Source organism: Lynx rufus, unplaced genomic scaffold, assembly GCF_022079265.1.
Source record: "Lynx rufus isolate CCGP_SWC_20201006 ecotype Redwood Valley unplaced genomic scaffold, mLynRuf1.p SCAF_8, whole genome shotgun sequence".
Taxonomy (NCBI): domain Eukaryota; kingdom Metazoa; phylum Chordata; class Mammalia; order Carnivora; family Felidae; genus Lynx; species Lynx rufus.
In genome coordinates, this window is record NW_025814896.1 from 119,351,300 (window position 1) to 119,372,470 (window position 21,171).

General features: G+C 50.7%; 1 protein-coding gene across 3 annotated transcripts in view; it reads right to left on the reverse strand.

The window, feature by feature from the left end:
• Positions 1 to 2,645: 2,645 nt before the first annotated feature.
• Positions 2,646 to 21,171, reverse strand: part of MAPRE3 (microtubule associated protein RP/EB family member 3) — a 54,032-nt gene continuing 35,506 nt past the window's right edge. The window contains exons 1-7 of one of the 3 annotated variants that reach the window (XM_047069040.1): positions 20,071 to 20,171; positions 7,122 to 7,249; positions 6,347 to 6,492; positions 5,527 to 5,728; positions 4,089 to 4,243; positions 3,819 to 3,971; positions 2,646 to 3,575 (exon numbers count right to left, since the gene is read on the reverse strand). In XM_047069040.1, the coding sequence (XP_046924996.1) occupies positions 3,507 to 3,575; positions 3,819 to 3,971; positions 4,089 to 4,243; positions 5,527 to 5,728; positions 6,347 to 6,492; positions 7,122 to 7,242 (846 nt within the window). In that variant the 5' untranslated portion in view covers positions 7,243 to 7,249; positions 20,071 to 20,171 and the 3' untranslated portion in view covers positions 2,646 to 3,506. Of the gene's footprint in view, positions 3,576 to 3,818; positions 3,972 to 4,088; positions 4,244 to 5,526; positions 5,729 to 6,346; positions 6,493 to 7,121; positions 7,250 to 20,070; positions 20,172 to 21,171 lie in introns of those variants that run through there. The other 2 variants (XM_047069041.1, XM_047069042.1) reach the window with 2 other exon arrangements.

A 21,171-nucleotide genomic window follows, 5' to 3' on the forward strand; every position in this document is an offset into this window, starting at 1 on the left:
TCGTTCATCAGTTCATTTTTTTCGGATCATCGGTTTAGTTCTACCCGACCTCACAACAAGATCTCCTTTGCTCAACCCTTTTTGTGTCACGTGTAGGGTCACCGAAGAGATGTTCTTTTCTGAAGAGAAACAGAACGGGCCGGGCTTTCCATAGGGTCTGCCCCGTGGTGGAGGTAGTTAAAAAGGATGGGAGGGGCTTTCTTTTCTATCTTTCTTTGGGACGGTCTGACCGCTCATTTGTTGTACCTTGGTATCCAGGGGTGAGAAGTCATTCACTTACTTAGGCGCTTCTGCACTTTCTAAGCACCTTCTCTACCTAAGCACCTGGCACTGTGCCAAGGGGGCTAGAGGATTCACCTCACTTGCCTGTGAGGAACTCGAAGCCTGTGTGAGACAAATGTGGAAGCAGAAAATTATAGTTCACCATCTAAGTGTTCCACGAGGAAGAGACTTAGTATGATGAGGGTACTGGGAAGAGGTGGAGGAGGCGGCAGTGGCTTTATGTCCCTGAACTCTGGGCCTTCCAAGAGCAGCCTCAGACACTAGCCGTGCAGCGGACTTGGGCAGCTACCCACGTGGGGTCTGAGGGAAGAATCAAGATGTGGGGTCAAGCAGGGCAGGTGGGTGTCTAGTGTGGGGGCAGGAAGGGTGAGCTCACTGAAGCAGTGTGACTTACCACGTTAGATTTTTATCGCTGCCGTAACAAACTTGCCATAAACTTAGTGGATGAAAATAACACGTTTATTATCTTGTAGTTCTGGAGGGCAAGGGTCTGGCAGGGTCTCACTGGGCTAAACTACGGTGTCTGCACGACAGTGATCCATTCTGCAGGCTCTACGGGAGTATCTGTTTTTTCACCTTTTGCAGCATCTAGAAGCTGCCCGAGTTTCTTTGCTCAGGCCCCTCCCATCGTCAAAGCCAGCAGATTGAGTCCTTCTCACAGGGTATCACTCCTCTGCTCCCCTTCCACTTGTATGGACCCTGTGATTACACTGGGCCCATCTGGATAACCCACAATACTCTCCTTATTTTAAGGTCAACTGATTAGTGACTTAATTCCACTTGCAACCTTAATCCCCCTTTGTTATGTAACCTAACATCTTCCAAGTTCTGGGAATTATGACCCAGACACCTTTAGGGAGGAGGCATTGTTTTGGCGACCACACCCACTTTGCTGGCGGGGTGAGGTCTTGGCCTGAAGATTAGGGCCACACAGAACAACTACTTTAACCTCTTTTTTTTTTTTTTTAATGTTTATTTATTTTAGAGAGAGACGCAGAGAGACAGTATGAGCGGGTAAGGGGTAGAGAGAGGGAGACACAGAATCCGAAGCAGGCTCCAGGCTCTGAGCTGTCAGCACAGAGCCCGACGTGGGGCTCGAACTCACAAACTGCGAGATCAAGACCTAAGCTGAAGTCGGACGCTTAACCGACTGAGCCACCCGGGCACCCCTACCTCTTACAGTGTCTACCTGGAATAATGGAGGGAAAGCCCTTTGAAGTTAGGCAAGGGAGTTAAGTCATAACGATCAATAAAAGCAGGCAAGGAACTTGTTGGGAGGAGAAAAACAGAAGTAGAATAGGGCTAGAAGTATCTATGTGGGGGTGGGAGTCAAAAGGAGGAGGTGAAGCGAATGAGGAATGACCAGGAATGAACTGCTTCTCTAAGGCTTCTATCTGGAGTCACTGGAGAAATGGCAGTGGTCTGGCAGAGGCTCAGGGAGCAGGGTCACAGGAGAAACGGTTCCAGTTTGATCATAATTCAGGATGATGAGGAAACACCTACAAGGACTACTAGCCTGCAGCCACAGAACACTCTGGAGGTCACACCTCCGTGGTCTTTGGGGATGAGCGCCGAATCATGCGTCAGGAGGTCTGAAGTCTAACCTAGATTTTTACCACCTTGAGCGAGTCATGTCACAAGCAGGCCTTGGTCCCTTCATCAGTAAATGAGATGACTTTGTTTGATTGGGCCTGGTTCCCACATTCATTTCAGGGCCCTCGGTCCCTGGTCGGCTTCCGGGCCATTGGTTACGATGGCCCTTTGCCGGGGCACGCACCAGGAATGTAGGGCTGTGTGGATGATGTGAGGCTTCCTGACTCCTGGTTCCTCAGAGCTTGTTCGAAGGAGGAACCGCTCGGGCACTGCTGTCCTAGGCTTCAGCACTCAGAGCTGCTTGCTCTTTGTAACCCACTCAGCTCTCTCTGTCACATAATACCTTGTCCCCAGCTGGATCACAGTTGTGAGGTATATAACAATATGCGCCCTGACTGGCCCAAAGGAGACTGAACCAAAGCAACCCTTGGCCGGGCCCCCAGCCCGCCCCCAGTTACTGCCCCCACCCCCAGCCACTTTACTGGGTTGCCCATCGTCACAGCCATGGCCCCAAACTTTGTTCCTTCACGGGGATTGGGGCTTTGGGGCCTCCGTGAATTCCTTCCCTTAGAGCCCTGGCACGAGTGTTGAGAGATGGGGACTAGGTCAGAGCTGGCCTCTGAGGCCAAGCACCAATGGCAGTTTCTAGGCCTGACAGAGGATGGCAGGGGTGCAGTGCTCCGTGGCCGGCACCTCTGGAGAGGGGAGTGCTCGGGAGGAGAAAAACATTGAGACCCAGGCCGTGGCTCGCTTGAGGGAGACAGGGCATGGACTTTTACCACACAAGTTTATTTAAATAAAAGTGAACACATATGCAGGCTGGGTGGCCCGAGGGGGCAGAGGTCGGGGAGGAGGGCAGATGGGAGGCAGACGAACAGGAAGGTCCAGGCAGAATCTGTGTGGTATGAACCAAGCTGCAGAAGGGGTGGCTGGGGGCCTGGGGGCGGTGCTGGGCTTCGGTGCTGGGGGCAGGGGGCTGAGGGTGGGTGAGCCTGGTGCCAGGAGGTCATTTTCATCCCTCACGTGCTCCCCCCGCCTCTCCCTGACCACCGGGGCCTCAGGCACCCCCCATTCGGTCCCCTTATCCCTCTCCCGACATCAGCCTTCCCCTCAACTACTGGGAAGTCAGAAGACAAAATAAATAAGAACGGGTGAGTCCTGCCGAGGCTCCCAGCAATGGGGTAGGGATGCCAAGCCAGGCACACTGCCCCGGAGCCCCGTGCTGTCAGCCCTGGGAAAAGAACAGGTAAAGTGCAAGGAAAATCCAGTAAGTAAAAATATACCAATGACTTTGTCAAATATACAGCTGCTGGCTGTCAGGGGAGCGGGCGGCTGGCTGGGGCGGGCGGCGGCAGCGCCACCCTGGGAAGTGTTGGCCGACACAGCGTAGAGACAACGGAAATAAATAGGGGTGGAGGAGTGGACAGAGGCCTCGCCCAGCGCCCACCGGGCCTCTGCCTGCTCACCTGCCCCGTCCCCACAAGCCTCGCTCCTTGCCTGACTCCCCAGTGCTGCGGCACTGACACAAAGCACCCGGCGCCGACCGGCTGTAAGGAAAGGATTATAATGTGGGGCGGGAGCAGGGCGGGGAGGCACGGCGGCCGTGCAGTCAGCCAGGGCTGGAGCCGCCCTCAGTACTCGTCTTGGTCTTCCTGTTGGTGTTCCTCAATCTCATCGTCCTCGGGGGGTGCAAATCCTTCCTGGAGGGTGGGAAGGGAGAGGGAAGTGGTGAGCCAGGCAGGCCAGGCAGAGGGGGAGACTTCTGCTGGAAGCCACTCCCACCTCCCCTGTTGATCTCTGTGTGGCCCTGGGCTCTGACTTCAGTGGGCTCTCCCCACCCTGTTCCCCCAGGCCCCTCGGGTGCTACCCCTTGTGGTCTGCAGGGGGCAGGATGGGGAGGGCCCAGTGGGCCTGGGACATTAGCGGGTGAAGGCAGAGCTCACCTCGGTGGCATAGAGAATGCCTATGATGCCCGAGATAACCGGGCTGTTCTCACTTTCGTGTTCCTGGCAGATGAGCTCGATGTCTCGAAGTTTGCTGAAGTAGAAGTCACGCTCCTTCTCCAGCCCATCCACCGTCAGCTTCAAATCCAATAGCTGCTTGGGGACAAGGCGGTGTTCAGGCCAGAGGCCCCTGCCCCAGACTCCCCTTCCCACCCAAGGTCCTGGCTTTTGTTGAGGGCTCTCTCAGTGACCCTCGCCCACCCTACTCACCTGCTGATTGAGTTCGAGAATCTGGGCATCGGTCTCATGGCCGCCATTCCGGGCTGATGGGGGGTTCTTCCGGAGGATGCAGGGTGGGGCCACATTGCTCAGCCGGCCAGAGGTCTGCATGTTTTTGGGGCCTGTGGGGGACGTCCTCTGTGGAACTGCCCAGAGGAGAAAGGTCGGATGGGGCCACGTGAGCCCACGGCTCGCGGGGCCTGAGACAGCCTGGTGTGATGACTGCGGGGGCAGGCCCATGCGAAAGGCAGGCACTCTTGCCCTCCCCTCCTCTCCCACTCGGGAGGGGCATCGACATCTAGGCCTCAAGCCATGGCCACACTGACACCACAGCAGCCGGGCAGCTCTTTGGCAAGCCTGGGAGAGCAGGGACTATAGGGAAGCAAAGAAGGTATGAGGTGTGGGGGGGGGGGGGAGCTGGCCTGAGGGAGAAGTGAGGGCAACCAGGAAGGAGGATTTGGGAAGTGGGGCTGGGAGGGTTGGGCCCTCTTATACTGTCAGCCAGAGTCTGAGGAAAAGCAGCTGGTGCAGGGTCTCAAGTCTGGCACTTGCTGGGTCTTTCCCGACAGAAGCCCCACCCTCCCCGGGGATAAGCTCCGTCTCAGGGCCCCTGCCCCTCCCAGCATCCCTGCCTCAGGATGGGCTCTGTGCTGTCTGCTGGGCCTGACTCCGGGACCCCGGCTCCTCCCCCACAAGCCCGGCATGCTGAGGCCACTTGTCTTCTAGCTATGGCCGCTCCCTAGACAGAGCTGGCTGCTTCTAACACAAAGCAAGCAGGTGAAGGGGGGGGCAGGCCCAGGCGGGGCAGCAGCGCAAACAGAGGAGTGGCTCTGCTATGACGGGTTCAGATGCTGGGGCTGCTCCTTTCTCTTCCTTTCCCCAACCCTCTCATCCCCCAAACGCCCTATTGCTTCTCTCCCTTTTCCTCTCGAACCCAGACAAAGCCTCCTTTCAAAAGACTCATCTCTTGAGGACTCAGGGCTGTGGGCCTTTGGAATAGGGGAAGATCGGATCCCAATGGGGGAAGCTTGGCAGACTCCTGTCCCCGGGGGGCGTCCAGTGGGCAGGGGGCAAGAAGGGTGTGTGGTGCAGGCACCAGGCCCCTGGCCTGGATGGACCTGGACAGACGAACCGCGCCACATGCCGCCCCGTCATCTCAAGGCACAAAGCCAGTGCCCCGGGCCTCCCAGCACCACTGCCCCCATGGCTGGTGCCGGTGGCTCTCCGTTTGCGGCCCTCTTTCCAGCCCTGTCCTCCCTACTGTGATTCCCCCTGGTCTGGGCGGGCAGCAGGCGGCGTCATCTGAACTCCGTGATAACAGTCTCCTCTAGGCTGGCAGGGCCGGGCCGGCGGCCCAGGGGGCGCTCCTGGCTGCGGAGCCATGCCGGTCCGGCCCCCCACGCTCCCTCCCCCAGCTCGGGCACGTTACCTGCTGTGCCAATGAGTTTCTTGGATTTGTTGAAGATCTGATCACCTGGGTTAGGAGGGGGCGCTACGTCCTGGCCCTGCCGCGCCAGCAGAGGGTTGTAATCCTTTCCGTCATAGTTTGCGTCAAAGAATTTCTTAAACCACTGAATAAACTCAAAATTATCTTGGAATTTTCCTTTCACTAATTTCTCTACGGGAATTATCTGAAACAGACCACACAAGCAGAGAACTTTAGCCACCTGCTGCCGCAGGGCTGCCTTCCTCTGTGAGAGGGTCCACTGCTCTCAGGAAAGCCAGCTCCTGGGCTGCGGCGTCTTCCACCTTCTCCACGGGGCCCCTCCCTCGGCACCGGAGCCGGGACGCTGTGGCCGGGCCTGGGAGCCAGAGACGGCCCTCTCCTCCAGGCACGGGAGGAGCCGGCTGCGGCCCTCGCCCTCGGTGCTGCCGCCGTGTGCCTGTGGGGTGGGGGTGCCGGAACCAGGGGCTGGGGGCCACTGAGGCAGTAGAGTGAGCCAAGAGACTTTCCTCAGGCCCTACAGAGAAGGACCTTAGTAGGAGCGGCGCACTGAGCCCCAGCTGCTGAGACAGACAGGGTCCAGAGAGAAGGAAGGGGAAGGAATGTCGGCAGGATAGGATATCAAGTGTGGGGGTTTTTCCACCATGCCTTGAGCTGGGGGAACATTCCCTCCGGAGAGCAGGGGGGTGGAGAGAGGCGTGAGAGCTGGAATGACCCCAGCAGCCCCTGCTGCCCCGGCTGGCGGGTCATCTTCTTCCCCAGGGTCACACAGCTCCTCAGGGCCCCCCGGAGCGCAGGCACCTACTTTGTCAACACCCATCTTCTTGAAAGCTGCTTGCAGCACCTTGAAGTTGTGGATGTATTCGTGCTCTAGTTTGGCCTGGAACTTCACCTTCCTCAAGTGCACACAGCCGGGGAAGAGCATGTCCATGAACTGGCAATAGGCTGCCCCTGGGGAGAAGCACAGCTGCCTGAGGGGGTCCCCTGCCTGGGCTGCTCCCCCAAACTACCCAGTCTCCTCTCTCCTTGTCCTGGCAGGGTCAGTCCTACGGGTGGGACAGATACGGCCGGAATCCCCCCCCCCCCCAGCTTTCCCAGAATAAAAGCAACTACGACAGATTGATGCAGTCACGTCAAACACTGCGTACGTGTCATTTAATCCCAACAGCAGCCCTAGTTTGACAGGCATGTTCTCTCCATCTTGTGCATGGGGAAACTGAGACCTAGCGACTTGCCCAGGACTGCGCTGCAAGAAGAGCTGAGCTTCGGGCCCAGCGTGGCCAGATTGGACCTCATGCTGGGGGCCGCTGGCTTCGCTGCCCGTCCCGGCTCTTGATACCCCACGGCCCCTGCCCTCCCGCAGCCCCTCCCTGAGCCTCTCCTGCTCTTCGCTTCGGACTCTTCCCATTCCACGAGACCCTCATTTCCTTCACCGCCACGACTGTGACTAGTTTAGGGCTCTGCTGCTCTCCTCCTCAATCCTAATTTCCTACTCTGTTCTCTGCCGTGGCCCTTCTGCCTCCCACTCTCCCTCTCCTTCCCTCCAGCAGGGCCCACTCCCCCCACACCCAGGCTCCTACCTGAACAGAGCTGTTCTATCTTGGTATAGTTGAGGTGCAGGGAGTCATTGACCCATGCCAGCATATCATGGCGACTCAGATTTTCACTGGTCACGGACGTGGAGTACACATTGACGGCCATACCCCAGCTGCAAAGAAAGACGAGAGGCAAGGTCAGCATCCAGGGGCCGCGTGCTATTCCTTGACTGTAAGGACAGAAGGAGCTGGACAGTCCCGGGCGAGTGAAAAGCATCTTCCTCCAGACCGGCCTTGCGGTTTTCCCTCCTGGAAAACCCTTCAGGCATTTCCCTCTTCAGGCATCTAACGAGTGCCTACTATACGCCAGACATGTGCTAAGAAACTGGTGATAAGATGTGGTCTCTGCCTCCAAGGAGTTTACAGACAGGCAAACCCTCACAGGAGGGAGTGGCAGGGCAGCGAAAGCGGCACACGCGAAGTTAAGAGACGACACAAAGGTGGGAGTGATCTCTTCTGCATGACAAGGTCAGCGAAGGCTTCGGAGCAGAGATGCTGGAGTCTGGAAGGACCAGGAATTTTCCAAACATGCAAAGGGATGGGGTAGAAGGGTACCGCAGGCCCAAGGACCAGCGAGAACAAAGGCATGGCTTATTCTGGGACTCTGAGTTGTTCAGCAGGCCTGGGGAGCAGGTTTTTGTGTTGGGGTGTGGTACAGTGAGGTTGGCAGGGACAGATTGCAAAGGGCTTTGTTTCCCACGAGGAGGAGTCTGGACTTTCTGTTCAGACAACGGGAAGCCATTAGAGGATTTTAAGCCGGCAGTAGCCTGACCAGATTTGTGTTTTAGAAAGCTGACCAATCTTGTCCTCTCCTTTGACTTGAAACCCCGTATTTCTGTGGCCGGTGGCCTGCTGGCTGACCCACAGGCACCTAAACTCTGCTTGTCTAGAACCTCCCCTCAATACGTGCGTCTCCTGTTATACTCATTATCCCAGCGACCGTCACCACCAGTCACCCAATCACGCACGTTAGAAACCTGGGGTTATCCTACATAGCCTACGCCCCCTCACACTCATATCCAGTCATCCATCAAGTCCTTTCCAGTGTGCCCTGCTCAGACTAGTCTCCTGCTGCCTGGGGGCTATGTATGCGCTCTCTCAGGCCAAGGCCAGCAGTAGTCTCCTAAAGGCCCCCCCAGCCTCCAGTCTTTCCTGGCCCACCCCTGATACTGCTCCGATCAGAATCCATGTAAAAGCAGCCCAAACCACACCACTCTCCGTCGCAGTCATGAACGAGACCCCCATTGGCTGAATTTGCCTTATAGACTTGAGCTGTTCAGCACTCCCAGCATTGGAAGCATTTTTGAATTAGTGCCCAATATTTTAACGTTGGGATGTTTCACACAAACAACTTGAGGTTTCTGGCTTTTGGCAGCGCTGGGCCTTTGTTCCTGCACAGCAACCAATGGCTGGAGCTGGGCAGAGGCGCCCCCTTCTGGCCAGCGGATATGAGCTCCTCCTTATCCTCCCCCTAGCCACGGTCAGCCAAGTGTCACCGACTTGCACCGTTAAGCACACAGTATACCTTGTAACTAGGTCTTTATCAGAAGTGGAGAAACAGAAGATAGACAAAAGGACAGCGTATTTTGAGAACTGTGAGAGTGCTTACTTCGGACTGAAGAATATTTCTCTAGGTTTAATACATAAAATGTCTCTGTGAAGGAAAAATATGCCCAGACCACTTCCCTTCCTCCCTCCTCCCCCCAGCAGGCACCTGCCCTTATCGTGTGACCCTCCCCACCACTTATCAAACTCCTAACTGGGCCCCACTTCTCCAGCCCTCTCACTTTGCTCCCCGAGTTGGGAGCCTCCGGCAGCTGCCTACTCACCGTCTGGAATGCTGCCCCCACCCCAAAGTCCACTCGTTCTCTGCTCCCATGGTTTTCAAACCATGGTCCCTGCAGGAGCAGCAGTGGTGCTGTCTGGGCTTCGGCTTGCTAGAAATTGCAATCCTGGAGCCCCACCCCAACCTACTGAGTCAGGATCTGCTCCCAACCAAGATGCCCAAAGGGTCTGCAGGCGCAGATTGGAGAAGCTGCTTTAGAGAGGAGGCTTGGGTGACATCCGCCGGGCTCTGCTCCCTCATGGCCTCCACCCCAAGTATACATAATGGAACTTCACTAGATGCACATTCAACTTCAATGGCATTTTTGAGAAAAATCGAGAGAGAAGCCCTCTGTTTTGCCCTTCATTGCCCTGGGAAAGGGAGGTCCGGCAGGCCAAAAAGCCAACAGAAACAAAAATTATTGTATTGTCTTGCATTGTCTTGGGAGCTCCTAAGGACTCAGAAGCTGGGAATTCCAGAGATTTCTGAGGGTAATTTTGACTGCACTTGGGTCTCCTCTTACACAGTGGTTTTGAGCCCAGTGCCTTTGCCCTTCTGACCCTTGCTCTAACCACAAGACTTGTCTAAATGCCTGCCCCCCTTGTCAGTAAAGGCCTTAAAGCCAGGGATGGGGTTTTCAGGCCAGTCACAGGCAAGGTATTCAGCAAAATTGTTGAATGACTGAGTGATGCCTCCTCATGGCCTCTCCTTTTTCTGAATCATCTTTCATCACCTCTGGCCTGGACCCTCTACCCCCACTCAATCTTTAGGACTCAGCTTGGGCATTATCTCCTCCAGGACATTGTCTCTGAACCCCTGCCCTGCCCCTCTCTGTTTCTATAGCACACTGAGCATGCTCATTCACAGCATTTGTCAATTCTCCTGAAATCACTTATATGTCTGTCCCTTCCACCTAGATGTAAGTTCCTTCATGGACAGGCTGTTTCATTCGCTTGTGGGTTCCGGGCCAATTCTCTATGAACAATAATTGCAGAGACTGGATTTAGGAGAGTGCTTCTGAGTTCCTAGGAAACTCACCTAACATCAGTAAGCTAGTGGGAATGGGGAATGGATGGACACCAAACTTGACAAAGAGGCAGAATGGGTAGGATCAAGGAAAGTGCATTTTATTTTGATGACTCTTTAGTTAGGGATTGTGAGAAATAGAAAAGACTTGCTCCTGAGTTTAGGGAGTTTATAGTCTTACTGGGAAAACTCACAGGAGAATAATATAACCAAATGCCCCAAAGCGTAGTGTCACCTACTGTTGTGACAGGAAGTCAGGAAGGAGAGAGCGGGCAGAGTTAGAAAGAAATGGGCTTGAAAGGACCCCATCTGAGTGGTCAGACCCTTCCAGGCCTCCAGGGGGGTTGCAGAGGCCTCCAGGAGTTCAGTGCGGGAGGAGACAAGCTATTGTGGATACTGGCCTTCCACTAGCTTGAGCTAGGGGAATTATTTCTTCCCCCAGGCCCCTGAGGCAGGGTGATGGGAGGGGTGGGGAGGGGGAGGGTTGTGGCTCTGCATTCTGTAGGAGGTGTCTGCCTCAGGGGGTCTAGGCTGGTCAGGGCTGGATCTAGGAGATAATGGGGGGAGGGGTCTTAGGTTGGCCCTGGGGATTCCTGAGCCACTCTAGGGATTTTTTTTTTCCTGTTTAGTGTATGAGTTTCAAGGGCTGATTATTGAATAAAAAGCAGAGGCATTGGTCTAGGTCAAAATTAGTCCTCCAGAACTAATTCAAGAGTCTCCCAGCTTTCTTTGGGTTCCATAGGACTGAACAGGTGATAGTTCACATTCTTTACTAGAAGAGTACATCGGATTCTCCTTCAGAGACATTCAGTAGGCCGGAGTAAAGCCCAAGTGCATCCTGTGTGTGTGTGTGTGTGTGTGTGTGTGTGTGTGTGTGTGTATAACTATATATGTATTATATATAACTATATTATATATGCTACATATATAACTACATATAACATACTATGTATACAATTTATTAATACATATTTATATATAATATATAACATGTAGAGTATATATACAGTTGGCCCTTGAGCAATACATGGGATAGGGGCTCTGACCCCCCTCCACAGTTGAAAATCTGTGTATAACTTTTGACTCTCTCCAAAACTTAACTATTAATAGTTTACCGCTGACCAAAAGTCTTCTTGATAACATAAACAGTTGATCAACACACATTTTGTGTATGTTTTATATACCGTATTCTTATAATAAAGTAAGCTAGAGAAAAGAAAATGTTATTAAAATCACAAGGAAAAGAAAATACACTTACAGTACAGCCCACTGTATGTATCAAAAAAAAATCTATGTATATGTGGTCCTGCACAGTTCAAACCTGTATTGTTCAGGAGTCAACTGTATACAGTTACACACACATACATATATACACACAAATATTACATATATTATGCACACACACACATACACACACACCCTCAGGTGGGTCTGATCCTCATCTGATACAGGGGCTTGGCTGGGACTGACTAGCCTACACTGCAATGGCATACGCTGGGATGTTGGGATGTTTTGCCACCTCCCTTGGGGGGGAAAGTGTTAGCCATCTTCCTCCTTGATACATGGGAGAAATGTCTAGTTTTCCTTCCAGGATACAACCAAAGACCTTGCTATCAGGGCTCCAAGAGCCACCAAGAGCTATACAGGTACTTGAAAAATGCTAAAGTCTTCTCAGCTTGGCCAGAAATTCCCAGTTCGGTCTGTGCCTGATGATGGGAGGGCATTCTCCACACCTTTGATCATTTCCGAATCTAGGGTCCCCAAAGTGGCAATGGGGCCTGTAAGAAGGAAGTTGGAAAAAATGTCTCCTTGAGGCCCAACAATCATGTTGTTGCCTCCTGTGGGGCTTTTGGGAAAGAGGGTGGGGTGTGGTGGAGTGGGGTGGGAGAGTGGGGTGAATGTAGGTGGGAGGCTGATACTAGGAACACAGCCATTATTTCCACTCAGGACTGGCCACTCTCTGCCTTGGTCAGGGTCCATTTTAGCTCAAGAGGACTCATCTAAGGTACCCAGGGGTCTCTGCAAGGATTTTCTGTCACACTTGCTAGAGGGTCCCAAAGAAGTGGCTTCCTAGCTCCCTTATCCCCCATCCTGGTAGGGAGGGCAGGATTTCATTTTCCTTTCCTGGATTTGACACCGTAAATAAGACTAAGTTATGACCAGCAGGTGGCACCCAGGTCCTGAGCTAAAACCTTCTCAAACATTTCCCCCATCCCCAAATCCTCCTCTCCCTAGCTCAATTTAGAAAAAGAGAGCCCCTAACTTGGATCTGGGCCCTCAAAGAAGAAGCCTGGTTTTGTCAAAAGCTCGTGGTGTCAGGGCACAGGGGGTGGGGGGATGGAGTGCTCATTCCTGACCCAGACGTCCTCTGAGAGCTGGACCAGCTGGAGCGGCCTGGAACGCTGGGTCTGAGATTCTGGACTGAACCACACCAACCTCTCTATTCCTCAAAGCTACACATTAAACTCATCAATTGGTCCACCTTCGGATGACGTTTTGTATTGGGTGTTAACTCAGACCTAGACTCAAACCAGATCAGCTTCTGGGGGCAAAGATATATAGAGCATTTATCCAAGCATCTGGCCCTTCGTGGTCCAACTGCCTCCAATTAAAGCAGAGAAACAGTCTGAGAAAACTCTTGAAGTTAACACACCTGTTACCAAGAGCTGCTTTCTCTCTTCTGAGACAATGGTAGCCACCCCCACAAGGGGTCAGGCTCTGTTTCAAAGGCTACCACGGCGAGGTCTTCCCTGTCCCTGGGTTTCCACCATCATCTTTGGCACATGGTGAATATCAGGAGGAACAGCCCCTGATGGGGTTGTGGCATGTCACCGTCTGAGCCAGCTGTAAACCCCATTCCGGGACCAGACTGAAAATGCGGCCTCGGGAAAAGCCTGCTCTTCAGAGCCATGACTCCTGCTACAGGTCTGGAGTCATGGGAAAGACAAGTTGAGGAGGTTTAAGCTGATGATTTTGCTAAATCATTTCCTGTGCTAGGACCGTAAGGTTCACGGTGCGTTTACTGGAGATGGGAAAGGTGGCCACAGGTCTCGTCCAGAGAGGCAGAGCCGCTGGTCATTCTGTAGCCTAGTGACTTCAAAATGACTACATCTCAACATCCCATGGTCAGCAGAGTTTCTAGAAATCATCCAGTTCCTTCCCAGATACCCAGGACTACATTAGCTCTAAGTATTTATTCCTAAATCATAAATAAGTCTACAGAACTCTGAAAGTTCACCCTCTGATATTTAATAATAGTATCACGAGCCTAAATCTGATTTTGGCTTTTCGTTTTCAGGTCTTCAGTGGAAATCTATCTTCTACAAATGTGTCTTGAAGCTAATTCAGGGACATCCAGCCCCCAGTTCTTTGGTCCCTACAAGAACCCCCTGCAGTTCCCAGGACTCTATTCTCCGGCCAGCACGGCTATGAAAGACACACCGGGGGGCGCCTGGGTGGCGCAGTCGGTTAAGCGTCCGACTTCAGCCGGGTCACGGTCTCGCGGTCCGTGAGTTCCAGCCCCGCGTCGGGCTCTGGGCTGATGGCTCAGAGCCTGGAGCCTGTTTCCGATTCTGTGTCTCCCTCTCTCTCTGTCCCTCCCCCGTTCATGCTCTGTCTCTCTCTGTCCCAAAAATAAATAAACGTTGAAAAAAAAATTTAAAAAAAAAATAAAAATAAAAATAAAAAAAAAAGAAAGACACACCGGGTCTTTCAGTCCTGCAGTGGGTGTTGGGCAAGCCTTCGGCAGCCTCCAAAAAGGTGCTATGTTAAGCATACAGAGCTCCAGTCAGAACACTTGCGTTCAAATCCTGGCTCTAACATTTCCTAGCAGTTTGGCTTTGGGCCTCAGTCTCCTCATCTATAAAATGGGGACAGTCCCCACTCCATCAAGCTTTCATGAGGATTAAGTGAACCACATACACAATGCTGAGCAGAGCCCAGCACGTAGTCAGTTTTCAGTAAGTGTTTGTCAGCACCACTGGGGCAGACAGCGGGGACTCCAAGGGCACTTGTTTGGGAAGCAGGGGCTCAACACATACCCAGCTTCAGGTCTCCGAGACCAAGGAAGACCAGTCTTGGAGGGAGAGAGACTACAGAGCTCTGCCCTTTCTGCCTGGGGACAGCCATCTGGGCTTCCTGAAGCTGGGCCTCTGACCACAATCCCTCCCCAACTCCAGATTTCCCACATATTTGGCTTTGTAGATTCATCCTACCGGTCAGGAGAACTGGAAGAGAAGCTGTGGGATCAGAGGACAACTCTGAGGAGTCTGCCAAAACGTTTCCTGCTCCTGACATGGGGCTATGCCCATTGTCACTGGGTTAACCTTTCCTGCCCAGGCCCAGGGGGGCTGAAGTCACCTGTCTGGAAAATCTGCAAAATTGCTACCCCTTGTCCCCTTGGGTCACACATCCAGGTTATTCCGGGGTTGCATGGAGGCAATGTGTGCAGGCAGGCATGAAGGGTTCTGAGGGCCTGGAGGAGTCCTGCCAGCGGGTCACAAAGCCCTGGCAGACCCAGCCAATCACCTTCTTCTCACGGCTGAGCAGGGACCTGACTCATATGGAGGCTCCGCTCTCACAGTTTAATTCGTCAAAGGTAGAGAGGGGGCAGGTGGAACAGCTCCGGGGCTGGTGGGGAACCAGCATACGCCCAATCCAGCAGATCCAGGACAGGGATCTGGATGGTACTGGTTTAGGTGGGGACCGGACCTTCTCTAGGATTCTGTTCTCACAACACTTTTAGGTCATGTGGCTGTGGCTGTTCTCTAAGATCCCGAACCCCACAGAAGTCCCAGCTTCCAGGGTCTGGGACATGTCCTGCTGAACAATGATCTCAACTCTATTTATTGATTTTTTTTTTTTTTAAGAGAGAGCAAGCAAGCAAGCGGGAGTTGGGGAGAGGGGCAGAGAGAGAGAGAGAGAGAGAGAGAGAGAGAATCTTAAATGGGTTCCACACTCAGCACGGAGCCTGACACGGGGCTTGATCCCACAACCCTGAGATCATGACCTGAGCCAAAATCAAGAAGTCGGATGCTCAACCGACTGAGCCACCCAGGTGCCCCGATCTCAATTCTTAAAGACGCTTCCCCAGGCTGGTCCGGGTAATGCTGCCATATCCCCGGAGGCTGTGTTCAGCTCCTCTCCCCCTGCCCTGCTCTGCCGGGGGTGGGTTGCTGGCCCATCTGTGGCTAGCCTGAGGACAGACAGGGAAGGAGGCAGCAGCGGCTGCTGTGACATGTTAAGAAGAGAACGTTGGTTCCTGCAGCCCTGGTGTGCCTGATTTTCCTTAATGATCCTTCGCGCTTCAAAAGCAGGTGTCTCCCAGGGGGCACATACAAGCTGTGTCACTTTATCTTCCTTAAAACGATGTTTTGTCAGCCTGTATGCCTTGCAGTTGTCACTGGACCAAGTGGCATGTTCTCCCTACCTCTGGAACAAGTGGATCTGACCGGTTGTTTGGCCTGCTTTCCCTCTATCCCAGGCTCAGCCCTCCTCTGCCCTCATAGCTCCTCCTGCCCCATAGCCAACCCCTCTCAGAATTCTCCAGCTTTATTCCCTTGCCTTTTTGACAGACTGCTCATTTCATCTGCTAGCTTTTCCACCAGAAAGTCTACCCTGGTTATGTCTAGAACTTGACAAGCTTCAGTGTTTGGTCTTCTGTCTTCTCGTGCAGACTGTCATTCTTCAGGTCCCCGAGACTCTAGCTGCCTGCCCCGCAGGAGACAGTGGCCCCCCCTCAGTGGGGATATGCGCTGGACGGGGTACAGTGCCTCCTTTCAAATAGCGTCTCCCCCGGTCTGCCATGGTTCCTGAAATTCCCACCACAGATGATACTCTTCTGGGTGATAGCCTTCATCTCTGAAAAGCCTTAGTTATTATCTCAGTTTTGAATATGAGGAAATGAAGGCTCTGGGTTCAAGTAAGTGCCTTGCTCAAGCTCAAGATCAACCACTGGCAAGACTAGAGCATGAACGCCTTCGATTTGAACCTGAAGTCTATGCTCTTGCTTTACCACTACACTGTGGCGAGAAGAGCTGTTTGATCTTGCACAGCCCCGGTGCGGTGCGTGATCATTTGATCTAATGATTTAGGCCCCTGAGCATTAGGAGAAGGGAAAAGAAATTTCAAAGGTTTTCTTCTTTACGTTTCCTTTTGCTGGCTACTGCAGCATTGTCTTAATCTCAGTCACCAACTATTTACTGACCGCTGACACAAGGTGCTAAACACTTGGTGAGGCACCATGAGGACACAGGATCATTTTAAGACACGGGTCTTGTCCTTAAGGAGCCTTCGTTTGAAGAAATGAGAGTAATTCATAAAACAACAAGGGATCCCACAAACCAGAACAGAGGAAGTGCTACCCAGTGAAAGTACATTTGGCTTTTAAGTGCTCCAAGAGAGCGCAAAGGATGAGTGTGGGCTCAGTTAGATGATTGCTGGGGGAAGGTGCACCTAACACCTTGATGACAGGGTATCAGAAAGCAGTGAAGAGAAAATGCGAAAGTGGAGACACAGAAAAGAGGTTTGTTGTTACTTTTATTTTTTAAAATGAGCATGAGACCAGTGATTCAATCTTAGAGGAATGTTAGGGGATTCGATCAAGAGAGGAGGTAGGAGAGGTAGGTGATGTGTCTAAGCCAAGGGAGACACCAGTTTCAAGGAGGTCATCGACCCTGTTGAATGAAGTTACCAGACAGACCTCTGATGGAGAAATGGTCATTAGATTGTGCAAGAAGAAATGATGAACATCTGAGTCACCTTGCTGCAGGGTGGAGAGAGAGGCTAGACCCAAAGACAGTTACAGAGTCCCAGACCATCTGCCCAGATGGATGCTGAGTGGGGAAATCAGGAGTTTGTCATCCAGGCCATTTATGTCTGCTGCCATATCACAGGTGAAGTAACGAGAGACTTGCCTGCAAGGTGGGGGACACTGCGCTACTCTTAGTAAAGGCCGAAGCAATATACAGATTCAATGTAGGCTCGTGCTCTAATCTCAACATCCCACACATCCTCCTTCAGACTCCATATCCTGTTCTTAAATTCTAGATTGTATCTGTCCACAGAGGCTCACAAGTACAACGTCTTCGTTTTTCTAAAGCTTATCACAACCCTGTGTCATGAATGAAAGAAAGAATGGGGGAAGACCTTAAATATAATAAAATCTTAACTAATTTGAATGTTTGGAATATGTTTTAAGTATTCATTTACTGTCCTGTTTACCTGTAGTTAATCAGAACAGAACCCCTTTTGATCTTCAGTTTCATTGAAAATCTTGTTGAAAGGTCTATTAAGGCAGGGTGGAATGCACAAAATTTATTACTAAGGACTTTCCAGAGCCTCAGATTCACTCACTTACTTACCACCATTTATGGAGTGTATATTGCAGGCATGGAGCCAGGCACAGGGCCTCTAGAAAGGAATGGGATCCAGTCGGGGCCCTCAAGGCGTTCACGGATAGGGTGGGAGCTAGGCCAGTGAACAAATAGCCAAAGGGCTCCACACTATGCTAGAACCCCACAGGCAGGAAGGGCGCGCTGTTGGAGCAGGCCTGCTTCCGGGGTCAGGGAAACCTTTGTAGAGGAAGCATAGTTTGATGCGGTCTTGAAAGAGAAGGTCATCGAGCCAAGAGTTAAGAGGAGAGAAGACTAGGGGGAAGAGGGCGAGGATTACAAATAGTTCACCCAGAATGCATGCTGGATGCCGGCAGAGATGAGGTTAGAAGGGTACACAGGAGCTACACACCAGGAGCTCCGTAAAGAGGTTAGGGGGTATTCCATCCGGGGGGGAAACTCAAGGAAATTTTGTTCCCTTGTATATAACATATTGGTAACGATACAAAAATACTTGTAACCATACTATAGTTAAAAAAACGGAGCATAATTTCCAAATCAAAATTGCAGCAAATGAAATTGCAGTGAATAGAAACTGCATTAAATTTGTAATTCTTGAGGCTTTATTTTATATTATCTTTTCTAGTAAAAATTGAAGAGATTCCCAAGTGCTGCTTGCAGAAATCAGTGCCCTCCAAATTTTTGGAAACACTTTATTTTGAAATAATTTTAGACTCACAATTGCAAAATAGGACAGAGAATTCCCATGCACCCTCATCCAGCTTCCCCAGTAACATCTTACATAATAATTGTGAAGGCCAGGAAGTTGACATTGGTACATTATTAACTAAGCTATAGACATTATTTGGATTTAATCAGCTTTTACATGCACTTTTTCTTTCTTTCTTTCTTTCTTTCTTTCTTTCTTTCTTTCTTTCTTTCTTTCTTTCTCTTTGGTGTACAGTCTATGAAATTTTATCACATGTATAGATTCATGTAATCACCACCCTACTTGGACACAGAATGTTCTATAACCTCAAGGAAACTCCCTTGTGTGGCCCCTCTATAGCCATGCTTCGTCCCCAACTCTAACCCCTGGCAACCACAGATCTGTTTGCCATCACTATAATTTTATAATTTTAAGAATGTTATATAAATGGAATTATATAGTAACCTTTTGAGATTGGCCTTTTTCTCCCCTCAGCATGCATAATGCCTTTGGGGTTCTATCCAAGTTGTGGCATACATTAATAGCCCTTTTTGTTGCTGAGTAGTATTCCAAACAATGGTACAAGTATGGATAGGCCACATCGTATCCATTCACCCACTGAAGGATATCTGAGTGTTTCCAGTTTGGGGTGATTACTAAAAACCCTATGAGAACTTTCCTCAGTCTTCTCTTGCTTTGTCCATGAAAGTGTGGCTCTGGGAGAGATCTCGCCATGGTTTTTTGTCCTCTGGAACCACAAAACTGGTTGGGGTTTGTAGCTGGAAGGCCCAGGCATTAGGTTTGGGGACACAGGTACACAAGCAACTCTTTGGACTGACTATTCTCAAAACTATGGGTTTGCTCGATCTAAAGACTGTACCCCTGTAGGCCAGGTTCTTGCTTCTTATATACATTTACTCTGTAACTCAAATTTGTGAACTTATCTTTCTAGATGGCCCAATTTTATCAAGGATACTTTAAAATTATAGTGATCAATTTGGGGAACCTTCAATATGTACAAAATTGAGAAGTGCTTTAGCACAAAAAGGGGACAAAGTTTCAAACATATAATTGTTTGCAGGGTTACTGGGGCTGAATCCACTGAGGCTCAGAACAGCCTGTCTGAATTTCTACCCAAACCTACACAATACCCTCTTAAAGCTAAAGAAGGACTAAAGTAGTCAAAAGCATAACAGAGAAAGGACTCATCATACTCTGAACAGTCCTTATAACACCCCTACCCTTCAGTCAAAAAACCCAGTGGGTGGGGATATAGATTTACTCAGGACCTTGGGGCCATAAATAGAATAGTCATCTCCTGGCCAGAACCAAATACTCTTATCTCCAGTGCCTCCAGAGGGTGCATATTTTACAGTTACAGATACATGTTCTGTTTTCTTTAGTGTTCTGTTAGGTCGAAAGGGTCAACATTTGTTTGCCTTCTTCTGGGAAACTCACCAATCTACCTGGACTGTTAAATGCCCTAAAGATTTCCTGAGGCCTCACCTACTTCTCACAAGTCCCCAGCCACAACCTTAAAGACCTTAAATTTCTGCATGATTCTTCACGTGGATGATGTTACATTGTGTTCTAAAGACAAGTAAACTCTAAGACTGATTCCAGCCATCTGCTGTTTTCTCTCGGAAAGGGCACAGCGTTCCAAAGAGAAGTTACAATTTGGTCAAAGTAAAGGTTATTACCCAGGACATGATTTATCCCCAGGAGGTAAATCCTATACTTTTGACAGACTCCAGGCCGTTCCAACTTTCCAACTTTTCTAAATCATCACACTTACAACTTCACCAAGCCCTCAGTCTGCAAACCTCTTCCTTAGGAATCTAAACATGAAGAGGCCTTTTGCGAATTAAATTAGCCCTTCAACATCTTCCCACTCTGGGCTTACGTAGTTATCAAAAACCGTTCTACCTATTTGTACATGTGAGATCCGGACAAATTTTGGTGTTTATGACTCAACTTCACGGGAACCATCAGACATCAACAATCTACTGCAGCGTCTCTTCCCCTGTGGCAGAGTCTACTCACCTGTCCTAAGGGCAACAGCCCAGCAGCTAAGTTATTGGAGGCTTCTGCACACTTCGTTTTAGGGTCTCCTTTAAATTGGATGGTCCTTCATGGTATACAATATTTGTAGCTCACTGAAAACACACAACATTTCTCAGTAAGTAGGCTTACCACCAGTGAAATCCTATTACTTTCTCCTCACATATTTTTCTATTCATTGCAGTAATGCTTTGAATCCTGCTATCCTACTTTAGATGTCATGTTCTCAATGAGGTGATTTTGGCCCATCGGCTTCTGCTCTAGGAAAAAGAGATCATTAGATAATTCAAGAAGGAGAAAAACCTGGCCTCGATTTAAGAATCAAAACCTTAGCCACTCAAGGGGGAATCAGGGTTGCTTTCTTTTCTCCTCAAGCCTTCTCAGTTCATGCTTTACAAGAGGCCTGGAAAGTAGGGCAAATCCTACTGAAGGTGGAACAGACAGAATGCAGCAGGCCAGCTGGGGGATGTGAAAGAGAGAGGTCAAAGATGACCCCACAGTTTCTGGCCCCAGCCCTGGAAGGATGGAGGAAACTATAGGAGGAGCAGGTTTAAGGGTGGGGTGGAGACCAGGGGCTCAGGCTCACTTAATATCATACACGAACACTGGGAAGAATAGGTAGGGGTATTAGGAAACATCATATTTACTGGAGCACAATATTCCATGCTTTATTATAAGATTTTTTAAAGTTTATTTGAGAGAGAGAGAGAGAGAGAGAGAGAGAGAGCGAGCGCACAAACAGGAGGGCCAGAGAGAGAGAGAGGGAGAGAGAGGATCCCAAGCAGTCTCTGTGCCACCAGCCCAGAGCCTGACGTGGGGCTAGAATCCATGAAACATGCGATTGTGACCTGAGCTGAAATCAAGAATGGGGCGCACTGAACCACCCAGGCGCCCCTTCCATGCTTTATTAAATCAGTCTCCGGTAGTTAGACATTTTTGGTATTTAGATAGTGCTAGATTTAATATCTATGAACATTCAATTTTTGTCTAAATATACTACTACCTGTGGGGAGGGAATTACTATGTCAAAGGGCATGGCATGTTTTAAGGCTTAACAGTTTTCTAAAAAGACTGTACCTTTTA